This window comes from Panthera uncia, chromosome A2 (genome assembly GCF_023721935.1).
Source record: "Panthera uncia isolate 11264 chromosome A2, Puncia_PCG_1.0, whole genome shotgun sequence".
Lineage (NCBI taxonomy): Eukaryota > Metazoa > Chordata > Mammalia > Carnivora > Felidae > Panthera > Panthera uncia.
This window is the reverse complement of record NC_064816.1, coordinates 42,842,954-42,858,694: the sequence shown is the minus strand read 5'-3', so window position 1 is coordinate 42,858,694 and position 15,741 is coordinate 42,842,954. Positions and strand designations below refer to the sequence as shown.

General features: G+C 36.2%; 1 protein-coding gene across 1 annotated transcript in view; it reads right to left on the bottom strand.

Annotated features, from left to right (window-relative positions):
* CNTN4 (contactin 4) overlaps positions 1 to 15,741 on the bottom strand; it is an 895,772-nt gene that overhangs the window by 454,002 nt on the left and 426,029 nt on the right. The window contains exon 3 of the mRNA XM_049642718.1: positions 3,090 to 3,231. Within this exon, the coding sequence (XP_049498675.1) occupies positions 3,090 to 3,144 (55 nt within the window). The 5' untranslated portion in view covers positions 3,145 to 3,231. The remainder of the gene's footprint in view (positions 1 to 3,089; positions 3,232 to 15,741) is intronic.

The following is a 15,741-nucleotide window of genomic DNA, read 5'->3' as shown; positions in this document are numbered from 1 at the left end:
GACAAAAATAAAATAATAAGAGAGGTATAAAGTATTGGTGAAAGAAAATATTTTCCTTTATATTAATTTGTGTATTGTCATCAAGAAAGGCCTCACCAATTAAGTGACATTTAATAAGGTTAGAGGGAAAGTGACAGGGACATTTAGAGCATGAACATTCTTGGCAAAAGGAAGAGTTATTAGTACAGAGACCCCAACATGTAGTGTACTTGGCAAAGTGTATAATAACAAAGAAAAACCAAGTGGTTGAAATAAACTTTGCAAACGGGAGACCATTTGGTTGGTTTCATGCAGCCTTTTATTTTAAAAATTAATGTGAATGGGTTGGCAATATTAAAACATTAGGAGATTTATGCATAAAAGTCTTGAAGAACTAGAAGACCTAGCATGAAGGACTAAAGCCAGGCACTGGTTTGTAATTTAATAGGATATGTTTTCTCTCATTTTCCACAATTACCAACATCTTCTATTACATGTAAGAGTCACTATCCCTTGAAGAATGTTTCACTCACATGTTCGCTTCCTTGTTCTTTCAGGTAGCAGAGTTTTGTGATCCCTAGTTTAAATTCATTAAGAGGCAGAATAATTAAAACCAATTTTGCAGGGACTAGATTTTCAGACTGCTGGCATCAGTAGTCCTTCCTTCCTTCTTATCTTAATTCCTTCCTGCCTTCCTACCTTAATTCCTTCCTTCCTTTCTTCCTAAGTAATCTCTACACACAACATGAGGCTTGAACTCACAACCCTGAGATCAAGAGTCACATGCTCTACTGAGCCAGGCAAGCACCCCTCTTCTTAAAAAAATTATTTTCAGAGACTAAGTGTAGCATTTAGCAAAAGAGGAGAACATTTCCACTGTACCATAAATTACTAATTATTAATTGCTAATTAAGTAATTACTAGTCCTCTCGAGGTATATCTCTTATAGAAGTCTGCTTATTCATTTGGATCTTCTTTCTTATGGAACAGACACATTTGAGATTTACTAATTATGGTAAACATAATAGGCATAAATATTTTCCTTGCCAAAAACTTACCATGAAAGCTGTAACTAAGTACAGAAAAGGAAAAGGATGAGAAGCTAAAGCAGTTAAAGAAATCTGTTCAAAATTCAGTGTCAAGTGCTATATAAATTAACGAAATCAAGACAAATAGCAAGAAAACAAAAACATTAATTAAAGCTTGACTTTACCTACATTGAAGGAGGCATATGGTAAGAGAATATTAATGCCATGTGAAACAGTTCACAAAAAAGGCTCACAAAAACAATCAATATACTGATGCCCTACAAAAAGTTAAGTGAAGAAAAAAGATACAGGTACACATCTTCAGTGAGAAGTCCAAGTTTTTCAAAACACAACTGAGGAGATTAATGTCTTCCTCGATTTTCAACTCTTTAATTTCTTGACATCTACTCAGCACAGTGGGTTAAATAAGCACATTGCTATAGTCAAATACTGCGACATCAATTCACTGCTTTCAGCTTTAAAGAATACATTCATCCCAGAGTCATTAGAAGTTAAAGCCAGAATGACTCAGTTGAGGCCTTTTTAGGAGGGTCAAAGTCCATAAAAAAGACTAGAGAAAAGCAACTGAGGCACAGAGCCTGATGTACTTTGCTGGGATGACATGATTTAGGCTCTGACCAGATGAGGAAGAGAAGTGATAAAGTTAAAACAGATGGCTAGATGGCAAAATGTCCAAAATCAGGGAATGGTGAGGATGTTTACAAAGGCAAGAGGTTCAGGATTTAAAGGCAGGGGATTACTTATGAGTGAAGGAAAGTTCGTGTTTAAAAAAATACAGTAAAAATGAAACCCCAAATTTCAAGAATACATTTGCAAGCATGAACTGGACAAATCAACAATATAGCTAAAATACTGTATGTTATAATAATCAAAACTATGGATTCTAGAGTTTGTCTGTTTGAGTCAGAAACTTAACAGTTTCACCACTTACTGGCTTGGTGACCTTGGGTAAGTTTCTTAACTTCTCGCCATTTCAGTAATAATAATAAAAATAGACATGCGAGTACAAATAAACAGTTAATACTTCTCAGTGGTAATGGTGGAATGAGATGAGCTAAAGTACAAGAGTTTAGCATAGTGTCTGGCATGGAGTAAGTGACCTATACATGTCAGTATTACTATTACTACATTTAATTATATAACAGTTGCAATTAATCTGTTCTATCAAGCTTTCAGTCTATATAGCTATAGAACTCAGCTAATACAGCTTTAAGGGAGCAGTAATTGTGTCCTACTTGCTCCGGATTATATTCTCAGACACTAGAACAAAGCTGGGTCTTTGCAAGGTACTCAGTACCATTATTTGAATGAATTCGTGGATCTGAGTAATGGTGAACCAAAAGTCTTAAATGTAAATATATTCAGGTGTCCCTCTGAAAAGCCTGGAAAGATGCCCACCGTGCCAACCTGAAAACTATCAGTGCATGTTGGACTTAGGTTCCATCAACATATGAATTATGTATGTCGGCTGGTAGGCTCATACCTTCCAGAAAATGGAGAAAGCAATAAATAGTATGTTTGAACTCTTTAAAGTCCTTGTCTACTAGTTGACCATGGGCATATGGGAAAAAAATCTCCTGTCTTCTTACTTTCCAGCTCCTGCTAACTATAGGTATATCGAAATGAAAAAGAGAGGACGAAAAAATGGAGTAATATTAACAAAGACACTGAAAGAGCTACCCAAATCAACTTCCATCTGCTGACATCAAAGGAGGTAAGGCTCTAGACTATGTTATCAGTTTTATTGCCCAATATCTCTGTGCAATTGAGCAGTGGGATGAGCAAAAATAACAACTTTCAAACTAAATAATGGCTCAAAGGACTCTAAAAGGACCAGATAGACAGGTGGAAACATCAGTGTCTAGCTCTGGATACTACACCATGGAAAGAGCCACTAAAAGACCATCAGGAAAGCAGATTCAACAGTGTCAGCAAATGCTAGTCATCGTAGCACGCACTCTTACAATTTTATCATGGCCATCGAAAGCGAAGGCCCCCTTTTGAATTAGTGTGAAATACAGTAGCGTTTTTAAATCAAAAAGTTTTTAAATGACACTCTACCTGCAAGGCACAACATGAATGATTGCAGTACCAGCAGTTCCCATGGCAACCTCATCTTCAGTTTCTGAGGTCAAAGGAGTTTCAAGTCCAGTATCAAATGAATAGAATCGCTGCTTCTTTTAAGTTTTGTTCAACCTTTAATCTGTGGGAAAGAAGAAACATCACAATGAGATTTGCAGATACTTCTTTTTGTGGTCTCTGCAAATTTGTCTTTATCTGAAAACAAATAAAATTCACTTGTGGAAAAGTACTATTAAAGAAAAGTATGTTAAATTATGGATATGAAACAAATAAGCTTCCTTTCCTTTTCTTCCAAATAATATTTGGACAGGGATGAGCTGACGTGTCCCTGTGGCTACTGAGTGAAAACAAGAATAGTTCTGATTAGATGTGAAACAATCCAAAGGCAGGGGAATGAACTATGTTTCTTTACAAGGTCCTATCTAGTCCCTTATTCTCCAGTCCCTGTTCTTCTTTATTTTCAAAATTAATAATATGCTAAAAAAGTCAGCATGAAGAGTTCAGCTGTCAGTGAACAAGAGAGGGTTAACACTGCTGGACCATGAGGAAAAATTCCCAAGGTTTGGAATGGAATTACATGTGGGAAATTATAACTACTCTAACAATTTAAACATTTTTTTCTTTATGTTCTATGTTTCATCTCTAAAATGCAGTAAAATGTGCAGCTCTTCTGCCTACCAAAAAAAAAATCCTACCAACTATGAGTAGCTGGCAATGAGGTTCTTTTGGAAAAATCCTGAACATGATTTACAAGAGTGATTCTTCCATTATCCAGGAATATTAAATTAGGATAACTCTGTAGTAAAGAAAGGCTCCTTGTTCTGTATTCCAAAGGCTACAAATTAAGTAAGTATGAGTGAAGCAGGCGGGCAAACATGGGCACTCTAGAGAACACAGCCAGGTCCTGTATGAAGCTGGAGGGTATTCCTTAGCTCAAGCTAATGGCTAACATATGGTGCACAGACCCAGGGTAGCAGGACCTTTTCAAAGAAAATTTGCAAATATTATTGTATTTTGAAAAATCTTCCAAGTTTTAATGTTTATATATTTTTGAAAGGTGTGGGAGAAGCAGAGAGAGAGACACATAAGAGAGAGAGAGAGAGAGAGAAGGGAGGGAGACAAAGAATCTGAAGCAGCTTTCAGGCCTCGAGGTGTCAACACAGGGCCCAACACGGGGCTGGAACTCATGAACTTCGAGATCATGACGTGAGTCAAGGTTGGATGCTTAACCGACTGAACCACCCAGATACTTTGAGACTCTCCCAAGTTTTAAATACTGGGAATTAGTTCAAAATATTTTTTTTAAACAATGTGTGAACCAAACAAAGCCAAATCATTGTCAGGTGCCAAAGGTTTGCAACATGACCTTAGAAAACAGAACTCTCTACTGCACTTGCTCTCATCTACCCATCCCTTCTCCCTCTATACTGCCATCCAGCCATGCAGTTGCATATATGGGGCATCCTCTGCTTGCCAAATACTAGGTGAGGCACTTGGACCCGCCAAAATGTGGACAAAAATTCTAGCATCAAGAATCTCTTCCTACTCCAATGAGGGCAGTTGTGCACATTTCAAAAAACTGCAATACAATATGCCATTGGGAAGGAAGGAGGAAACTTTCTGTCCTGGGAGACTTTATAAAAGAGAGGAGCTCCCACTGGGGTTTCAAAGATGAGCATGATGCTTTCTATCTATCGTTTAGTCAAATAAAGGAGAACGCTAGGAAACTGGGAGACTCAAAATCTCTTTACAAGCCTGGCTATAACTAGTTGCATGGTCCTGGGTATGCACCCCATCCTCCCTCCCTCTCAAGATTGTTTCAAGTGATATCTACTTAATAAGTGAGTGAAAACTATATAGTGCCATACAAATGATATTAACAATATGATATATGTTATGATAAATGTTATGATAAATATGATAAATGATAAAACAATAGATATTATTGTAGCTCCAATATTTTTAATCTGATAATAACCTGGGGCTTCTCATCTCACTCTCAGTCATAAGGAAAACACCGTGAGTAAACACAGGCTCACATGAAAAAATGGACCAGCACAAGCTCGTTAATCAAGGGCTCTTAGCATTAATTTATACCACATGATCACTGAGAAACCTTTATGTTTACGAGAAAGCTAACAGAAAGTGAAGAACCATCATTAGAGAACTCAGCCTTCTTTTGTGCCCTTAAATAGCTAAGTTTCTGATAAAGCTAGACTTAATATGTTGTGAAGACAAAAGGGACTCTTCTGATCTGCTGATGTGGCTGAAAGCAGGCGGCATCTCTAATTGGATATGTTCAGATACTCTTCTGACATGCATGGTGATTAGGCCATTTTAGATAAACAGGATGTGGTGATCAATGAAAACTATTAATGTCTTAAGCAAATGATCAGGGTATTAATAATTAATTTTGTGAGGGAAATGTCATCTCAGACCTGGGGATTGATTTACAATGTTAAGCAGTTTCTTGAAGCAATTAAAATTAGCTTAGAAAATGTACCCAATTTCATGATAAAGATTTAATTCATGATATGATGCTATTTACAGTATGTGTTAAGAGCTGTAGATTTTTAAGGATGAAGGAATTCAGGAATCCTATTGGTATTTATTTACATTGAAGACAGTAAGGTTCACCTTTACCTAATCAGAAATAATGGGGTCATTGACAGTAATTTGTCTAGTGGGTAGTATTAGCCAGAGCACCACGTTTTCTGTATGGAGCTGAAGATTCATGAATCTCATGTGGGACTGTGGTACAGGATACAAAGTTTCATAATTCCAGGGTTTTTTTGCTAAAGCCAGAAAGAAAGCTGCAGGATGAGCCAAGAGTTATGGTGGTAATAGATCTCTCCTGCAGCTCAGAGTTCTCCCTGGTTTATCCTAAGGTGGCTATAGCAAAAGGTAGTATACTCAGCACTAACTTTGAGACCTTGCCCAAGAATTAGACTCGTAAATCCTACAGAGGAAGCCAAACAATGAAAGAGGACTCAGTTGCTTTCTCTGGCTGAGCCGGAAGGAGATTAACTGAGAATTCTCTGGTTATTTTTACACACTGCTAAACAGAGCAAAATGCCTCTAGCCTTCAACCCTTCAAACAATTCTGATACTCTTATACTAACAGTAATACCAAAGACCTCCCTGTAAAGTACTTAAGACAAAAGCAGGATTCAGTTCTCCCTTAAGAGTCCTGGTTTTCAAGAACCTACATGCAGGGTCTGATCATATAATTATTTGATTTAGCACTCTGCTAAATTAAAATTCTGCTGGTATCCAAGTAGCTCTAATTCAGCTCAACAAATAAGGAGATGTGTTTATTGTGAACAGAAATAGTACAAGGTGTTAGGTGTGCAGAGGTAATGGAAGTAAGGTCCTGTCCTCAAGGAGCTCACTGCTGGCTTGACAAGAGAAGGAACTAAACCAGTCATTATAATGCAGTTCAACACACATTATAAGTCTATTAGGTACAAAGTGTTAAGGATGCAAAAGAGTTATCATCTAACTGAATTGTGGGGCAGTGGGGCTAGGGCTTCAAGAAAGCTCTCCAAAAGGCCTCAACAGTTGAACTAAGTTTAAAGGATCAATAAGAGGGAGGAAGGAAATTCTAAACCAAGGGATAAGGAAAACACACAGGCATGAAGCTGCGAATTTAGAGTTCAAGTTACCACAATACAAGATAATGAAAGCAGCAAAGTCTGAAAAGTCAGTACTGTGCTTTAATCTTGGGCCTCCCATTCCCCAGCTAAGTGGCTCATTTGTAAAATAGTGGCAATAATACCTGTCTTCCAGGCTTACTGGAAGAATTAGTGAGAATTTATGCAAGGCACTGAGTTCAGGTTCTTGACACTTAGCTGCCATCCTTGTTAAAAACAGCCTAGCCCCGCCCAGCCCAGCCTAAGTCAGAGGCCTGATAACCAAACTGCTTGAAAGTATACTAAAGAATTTGGACTTGAATATGAAGGCTAAGAGGATGAGGAGAATGCCTTTAACAAGGAAAAGACCTATAAAAGGTTGATTTAGGAGTATGGGGATTTGCTTTAAATGCAATCCTCAGAAGTATAGAATATCTATTCTACCCCATTTGCTTTTTCTCTTCTGGTCAACAAATTAACTAACTCTCTAATTACTAAGTATACTTCCATTATATAATAAAAATTTCAAGTCCTCATGGCATCAAGACAGACTGGAAAAACACTGGATTTGGAATCAAACACATGGAATTCTTTCATTCTGGTTCATCTCAGTTACCAGATTTGGGGAAAGCAATTTAATCTTTGAAAACATTTGTCTATAGATTGGGGATCGTGGCATGAACCCTATCTTTCTCACAAGTATGGTATACAGGTCAACTGACATATGTTTTGAAAGTGAGTATTAGCTATTATTATTATTATTTAGGTGGAGGTTAAAATCTCCCCCACAAATGAAATTTAAACTTTATGAAGGTAGGGAATCATTGCTTTATTCATTGATATTTAAGAGACACATGAAGAGGCGCCTGGGTGGCTCATTTGGCTAGGTGTCTGACTTCGGTTCAGGTCATGATCTCATGGTTCGTGAGTTCAGGCCCCCACATCAGGCTCTGTGCTGACAGCTCAGAGCCTGGAGCCTACTTTGGATTCTGTGTCTCCTTCTCCCTCTGTCCCTTCCCTGTTTGCACTGTATCTCTCTCTCTCTCTCAAAAAAAATAAACATTAAAAAAAATTAAAAAAAAAAGAGACATATGGACAGTGCATGGCATAGACTAGGCAGTCAATAGTTGGTATGTAAATAAAAGAACATGTAACTAATATCCTTTGTGGACATCCCATGTGCTTTTACATTCTCTTCTTATTTTAGCCTTCATAAGGACCATGAAGATCAAGCATCACTATCTTCTAAAAAATTATAGCTTTGGCAATTAGATTGTGAGAGGCTGTGGAAATTGGCCAAGGCCAAATGTCTAGAAATCAATACAGCCAGTACTCAAATCTATGTCTTCATACTTAAAGTCCTATGGTTTTTTCTCCCAGTGACAAAAATGTAAATAAACTATGTGTCTTTTAAAGCATGACATAAAGTTCTGATAGTGATTCTTTTCTGACTCTGCTTTTCATTTTGTCCTTCTGCAGAAATGAAGTGAGATACGAGTAAGTAATAGTGCAGAATCTGTGTAACATTCATACAGTAAAGCTTCTGAGCTGAGATCTAGTTAGAAGGCTACATATCGCTAGAGTTAATTCACAAACTTCTTACAACAGCACAAATGTGAGTAAGTTCGTTTCCCTCCAAGTGTAAGAGCAACATGAACATTTGTTTTCTTACTAATTATTATTTAGAGGGCAGCCATTCTTAAGGCAGGAATTTTAAAAAGGATCATCCACATTGCCCAGTTGTACAGTTGAGCATTTTTTAACTCTACAATTAGCTAATGAGGGGTGCAGTCAATCACAATGGCGGGGAAGCAGTGAACAAAACTGGAAGCAAGAGAGAAATCTAGCTTCTTTAGAAAGCAATCTGCCAATCAATTCAAGGGAAAATGGCATACAGTCAAATCTTAGTGTTCAATCAGTCAACAGATATTTACTGAATGCCCATTAATCAAATGGTAATGTGCAGAATGAAAAGAGTCAAGGTCAAGGTCTCTACCCACAAGGGCACAACAACTCAGCAGGTAGAAAAGATTACTGACTGTACAAGTTAGTTTATATGTCAAATGAGTAATACATATAATGCATACTTCCTATGGTTATGGTAGCTGGCCTACAGGTTCTTCTTGGAGAGTGAAAATTCCTATCGTATCACTCAATCAAATTTGCTTACTAGCTTTTCTCCCTGTTTTAGCTTTTTACTCTATGTACTAGAAAAGACACATTTCCATTTCTATGTCCCTGATCCTTTCCCTATTTCTGTGGACACTGCAACAAGTCTCCTTTAGGAATGGTGAAAAAACATATGTTGCATGGTTTCTCTCATTGGATTGCTCATTCCAAAGCATCTCAAAGAACAGAGAGGACAGTGTAAAGAAGAAAAAATATAAAGGGGCTGGATAATACATTTAGAAAACCCCACCTAATTACCAAGAGGTAGGCATGCATAAGATGGAATCCCTTATTTAGACTGTACATCACCTATCGGCTGATTTGGACTCTATATCCATTGTAAAACTTCATTAGAGAAGGCCTTGAGGAATAAGAGAGGGTCAGTTAAAGTGGACAATCTTCTTCATTTTTAAAGCCTTTTTGGACAAAACAATGTCTACCACTTGTGGCAATTCTAACCAGAAATACAATAATTACATTAGAAAGATATCCTTGGAGATAAAAGCCAAGCTAGCCAGTATCTCATCATTGCAGTCACTGAAGGATATATTTTATACACCCTGAGAGACAAGAGACTTCTATACACTAATTTTCAAAATTTTCTTAAGTTTCTTAGAATATATACCCACAATCACTTTCTCCTTATAAAACCTTAATCTACTTTGATGTTGGACCTTTACACATTATTACTTAGGAGACAATTTTCAAAAAACTGAAGTAATCTCAATAATTACAGTGCAGTATTTTAAAAGATCCTTGGATTAAGAGTCAGCATAACTGGGTTATTGGCTCAGTGTTGTACTTAATTGCTTGGCAAATTTCTCCACCAATAAAAGAGGAAGGTGAACTAGATTGCTTGTAAGTAATCTTGAAGCCTTGAAGGCCTGGCTTGCACCATCATATCATAGAACAGTTGTCTATTTGAAAGATAATTAGTGAAATGAATGGTAGTCACCATGGCTTTGTCATCATCAAATCTATTTAGAGCATGGCACTATTTCTCAGATTACATCATGTTCCCATCCCGCAAAGTTGTATGAGATATGCTTTTAAATTCTATGTGTGGTGCTCAAGAATAATAAAATACTTAGGAATAAACCTAACCAAAGAGGTAAAAGACGTGCACTCTGAAAACTATAAAACACTAATGAAAGAAACTGAAAGTGACACAGAGAAATGGAAAGATACCCATGCTCATGGATTGGAAGAACAATGATTATTAAAATGTTTATATCCAAAGTAATGTTCACATACATTTAAGGCAATCCCTATCAAAATACCAGTAGCATTTTTCACAGAACGAAAACAAACAACTCTAAAATTTGTGGAACCACAAAAGACCCCCAAATAACAAAAGCAATCTTGAAAAAAGAAAAGCAAAGCTAGAGGCACCACAATTATGGACTTCAGGTTATCTTACAAAGCTATAGTAATCAAAAAAGTATGGTACTGGCATTAAAGTAAACACAAAGATCAATAGGACAGAATAGAAAACCCAGAAATAAGCCCACAACTATATGGTTAATTGATCTTCAACAAACAGGAAAGAATATCTAATGGGATAAGGGCGGTCTCTTCAACAAATGATGCTGGGAAAACTGGATGTGTAAAATAATGAAACTGGACCACTTTTTTAAATGTTTATTTTATTAATTTTGAAAGAGGGAGCATGAGCAGGAGAGAAAGAAGGAGAGAATCCCAAGCAGGCTCTGCACTGCCAGCGCAGAGCCTGACATGGGGCTTGATCTCACAATAATTAAGATCATTACCTGAGCGAAAATCAAGAGTCGGATGCAGAACCGACCGAGCCACCCAAGCACCCTGTAACTGGATCACTTTCTCATACCATACACACATACAAAAAAATTCAAACTGGAGTAAAGACCTCTTGGGACTACATCAAAATAAAAAGCTTCTGCACAACATAGGAAACAATCAATAAAACTAAAAGGCAACCTACAGAATGGGAGAAGATACTTCCAAATGACATATCCAATAAAGGGTTGGTATCCAAAATATAAAAACAACATATACAAACAAGTAAACAGCTGAAAAACAATGGATCCAATTAAAAATAGCAGAAGACCTGAACAGACCTTTCTCCTAAGAAGATATTCAGATGGGCAATAGACATATGAGATGATGCTCATTATCACTTACCATCAGGAAAATACAAACCAAATCTCATCAGGGAATGAGGTATCACTTCACCTCTGTTAAAATGGCTAAAATGAAAAACACATGAAACAACAGATGTTGGTGAGGATTTGGAGAAAGAGGAATACTCGGACCGTTGATGGGAATGCAAACTGGTTCAACTGCAGAAAACAATATGGGGGTTTCTCAAAAAGTTAAAAATAGAACTACCCTACGATCTAGCAATTGCACTACTGGGTATTTTTCCAAAGAATACAAGCACACTAATTCAAAGAGATACATGCACCCCTATTTTATAGCAGTATTTTTTACAATAGCCAAGATATGGAAGCAGCCCAAGTGTCCACTGATTGGTGAATGGGTAAAGAAGATGTGGCAGATACATACAATGGAATATTAACCTGCCATAAAAATAATGAAATATTGCCATTTGCAACAAAATGGATGGAACAAGAGAGTATAATGTTAAACAAAATTAAGTCAGCCACAGAAGGACTAATACCATATGATTTCACCAATATTTGGAATTTAAGAAACAAAAGGGCAAACGTGAAAGAGAGAGAGAGAGAGAGATCAAGAAACAGACTCTTAATTACAAAGAACAAACTGATGGTAACCAGAGGGGAGAAACCGGCGGGGTGGGGGGGAGGGATGGGGTGCAGAGGGCTTGGATTAAGCAGGTGATGAGAATTAAGGAGTGCAGTTCTGATGCGCACCAGGTGATGTGAATAAGTGTTGAATCACTATATTGTACAACTAAAACTAATATAACACTAATAAAGCTTCACTTAAACCAAAAACAAACATACAAAATTAAATTCTATGTATGGTGCTATTACTGGAAATTTAATCCTAAGCCACAAATGCATATTCACTGTTCATAGCCTCCACTAAATAATCACTTATTGTGCTGCTGTTCAAGTTTTATTTAATCTTTATTTTTATTAAAGTAATACATAAACATAGCTTAAATACTTATTTCTACTCCCTGGAGGGAACTACTTTCCAGGGAAAACAAGTTACTTATATATATATATACATACATATATAATATCTTAATATTGATTTAACACAAATGTTTAAACTACTCTTTCTTGATTTGGGGGCTTAACGTATTGTTATTTTATGGATAGTGGTAATTCAGATCTCTTATACAATCAGTCCCAGTGACAGACACAAGTGGACAAATATAGGCATACATACCTCGTTGCAATGTTGTCTGAATTTAGTTATATTATTTAATTTGGTTAACAATTTTTCAATTAAGCCCCAGAGTATACTGCTTTTATTTCCTTTTTTATTACTTGAGATTTTTTTAGAGTGAATAATTTCTTCTTTATTTGCTTAGGTTTCCAAGTATCTATCACAAATTTATCCTAAACATTCTACGGTATCTAATACTTTCAATATATTCAAACAAATCTTATAGACCATCAATTTTAATAAATATTATTTACAACATATCAATACTGAACACTTTATAATTCAGTTGAAAAATAAACTAAAATGGTACCTGTCTTCTAGCATGAAAGCCATATATTCAAAACTGTAATTACATATTCATATATATATGGATAATTGCACAATATACATAATATAAATGGGTAAAATATACATGTTTTATATGTTTGTGAGTTTCCAATATAACATGTGTAGTTAACAAGGAACATAAAAGTCTATGTGCTAAAACTATTAAACAATGTTGGAGGCAATGTAATTGTAGAATATACTATAAAAACTGAGGAAGTAATAAACAATAGATATCATCTACAGAGTATTTATTATGTCTATGTAGTAGTCTCTTATAAATATTAACTCATATCATCTTTAAAAGAACCCTTTAGGGGGTACCTGGGTGGCTCAGTGCTTAAAGTGTCTGACTCTTGATTTTAGCTCAGGTAACGCTCTCATGATTTATGAGTTCAACCCTAGCTTTGGGCTCTGTGCTAACAGTGTGGAGCATCCTTGGGATTCTCTATCTCTCCCTCTCTCTCTAACCCTCCTGTGCTCTCTCTCTCAAAATGAATAAATAAACATTTAAAAAAAATAAATGAACGCTTTAAGGTGGACAATACTATTTTCATTTTAAGTGTTAAATAAATTGTCCTTTGTTAGAGTTGAATAGTAATAGGGAACAGGATGTGAACTGTGTTTCCCCCAAGTTTACTGAAGTATATTTTGCATATGCTGATGTGCATTATTTTAGTGTAAATTTTGATGAGATTTCTAAAATTCATGCAGTCATACACCACCACTACCATGAAGATGTAGGTATCTACAATACCCTTAAAATGAACCCTGAAAGTTTGAGTTCAGAGTATAGATATTTAAGCACTATGTTACAATGCAGGTTTATTAGACTAATAGGCAATTATAGCATGTAAAAAGTATATAGTGTTTTCCTCTTATTTAGACTGCTTCTCAAATATTTCATCCTTCCCTTAGAATGTCATTCCCATACTCCCATTCATATACTCTCATTACAGTAAAAACAAGAACAAAAGTAGATCATAGCTGAACACAGGGAAATACATGGCAGCTCTCTCCTCCTTCCCATTCCTATGGAAAGCAAACCTAATTGAGTATGGCACTCTTTCCTGCTTAGCCCAAGGGCAGTCCCAGAATCTTTTCAACATAACATTTCAAGTAGACACAACAAAATCAATATGGTTTGCATGTAAAATTAAAAATTTCTTTGCCTTCCCTATGGTGGTTGAAAACATTGGCTTCAGAATTACAAAAGCCAGGTTCAGATCCCAGTTCTACCATTTAGCTGTTGACCTCAGGCAAGTCATTTAACCTCTGTTGGCCTCATTTTTCTCTTTGGTAAAGTGACAGGGATGATACAGGGTTGTTGAAAGGAATGGAAGAGAAAATCATTATAACTGGATTTTCTTAGAAAAATTTGAGTGTGGGTTTTGAGTAGGTAAACTTGTTGGGAAAAGATAACAAGTGGTGGAAGCTTCTGGCTTTAGGAGGCAATGGATGAAGAAAGCACACTTACCAGTGGGGAAAACCACAACCCTTCCTAAGTGGTAGAGGAGAGCATTTGGAGAAAGACTGGGGGAAATGAAACTGCCCAGAGACTTCAGTCTCAGTCTTGCTTTCTGGGTATTGGGAAGTCAACTTTGCAAACTTTTTAAAGGCTCCTACCATCACAGCAGGATAGGTTTTTTAGCAACCATCTCACGTTTGTTTTCCTTCTGCCCACTGGTGTGCTGCAGAGTGCCAATTCTGCTAAATTCCCAAATAAATCACTGTTAATGAAGCATGCTGCACATATAGACAGCAACAGGCATTTTTTAATCACCTAAACTAAAGAAGAGCTAAAGGTAAGCACAAAACACTCTAATACCTAATATATTAGCTGTCAGATTTAAAGTGGCAAGAACTGTATGACTTTCAGAGCTTTTACTTGGATGCACTTAGTGGGTAAGTAAAGCTTACTAGTATATTCATCATTATGCACAGCTTGCCGAATGCTTGGACAGCCAAATCAGATATTCAGTAGCTTGAAAGTGAGTCTGTATCTACTTAACCAGAAGCAGAAATAAGACTGCAAGCATAAATGTACAAATTATGATAAGCTATAAAAATAAAGGGGCTAAAATCTTTTACACTCTCTCCTTTATTCACACATTATTAATTAAACTCCTAGTAACTGACATGTAATATGATACAACAATGAATAAGCCAGAAACAATTTGCTCTTATGAAGTTTATTTTATTCTACAGAAGAGTAAGTAACACAGTACTCTAAGGGTGTTAGAACAGCAGACAACCAGGAAAGTGCACCAGTGTAAGTCAAGAGTATATATATGGTCTTTGGAATCAGACTGAAGTTCAAATCTCAGGTTTTTATATCCAATAACTGAATTGTTCTGTAAAAGTTATTTCTGACCCCTAAATTTTTCATCTACATAATGGAGACATTGTTACTTACTTTATAAGTTTATAGAGAAGTGTATCAGCTAACACATGTAAAACTGTTAACATCATAATAACAATCTTAATAAGGGCTTTGTCTTACCTGAGGGAAACTTAGAAGTTTCTCTATAGTAAGAAGAATCTGTGAGGATGAAACCACCCTCCTGTTCAGTGCTATGAGAGTATATTATAAGTATATTCATAGCTTTCCATCTCATGCAAGGGTAAACTGTGCATTCTAGATCCTGTGCTATTCTTTACATAAATAAATACTATATTAGGACATTTATCTAAAAAAAATTTGTTGAACAGCTACAATATTTCAGGCATGGTGCTAGGCACTGGATATCATAATATAGTTGACAAAGTCCCATCTTCATAGAGCTTGCCTTTTAGTGCATTTTCCTGTTTATTTACCCATGAACTCATTTCCTTGAAGAATAGATTACTTTCCTGGGAAGCACACCTCAATATCATTTTCCTTTATTCTGGGACAGCATGCAGATTATAGGATGTTTCTTTATTATTTGAAAAACTCTTTTGAATCCTTATTTGGTATAGAACAGTTTATCAGAAGTCCCTGAATATTAAACAAAACTATTTCAGCAAGCAATCACCTGCATTTGTCTTTTGCACCAAAATCTGTACCTCAGGCATGAAAAATGGTACGCTGATAAAATGACAAGCTGCTTTTCCTCGAGTACTTACTACATGTCAGTTTCTATCTAAGATTTTATATATATTAT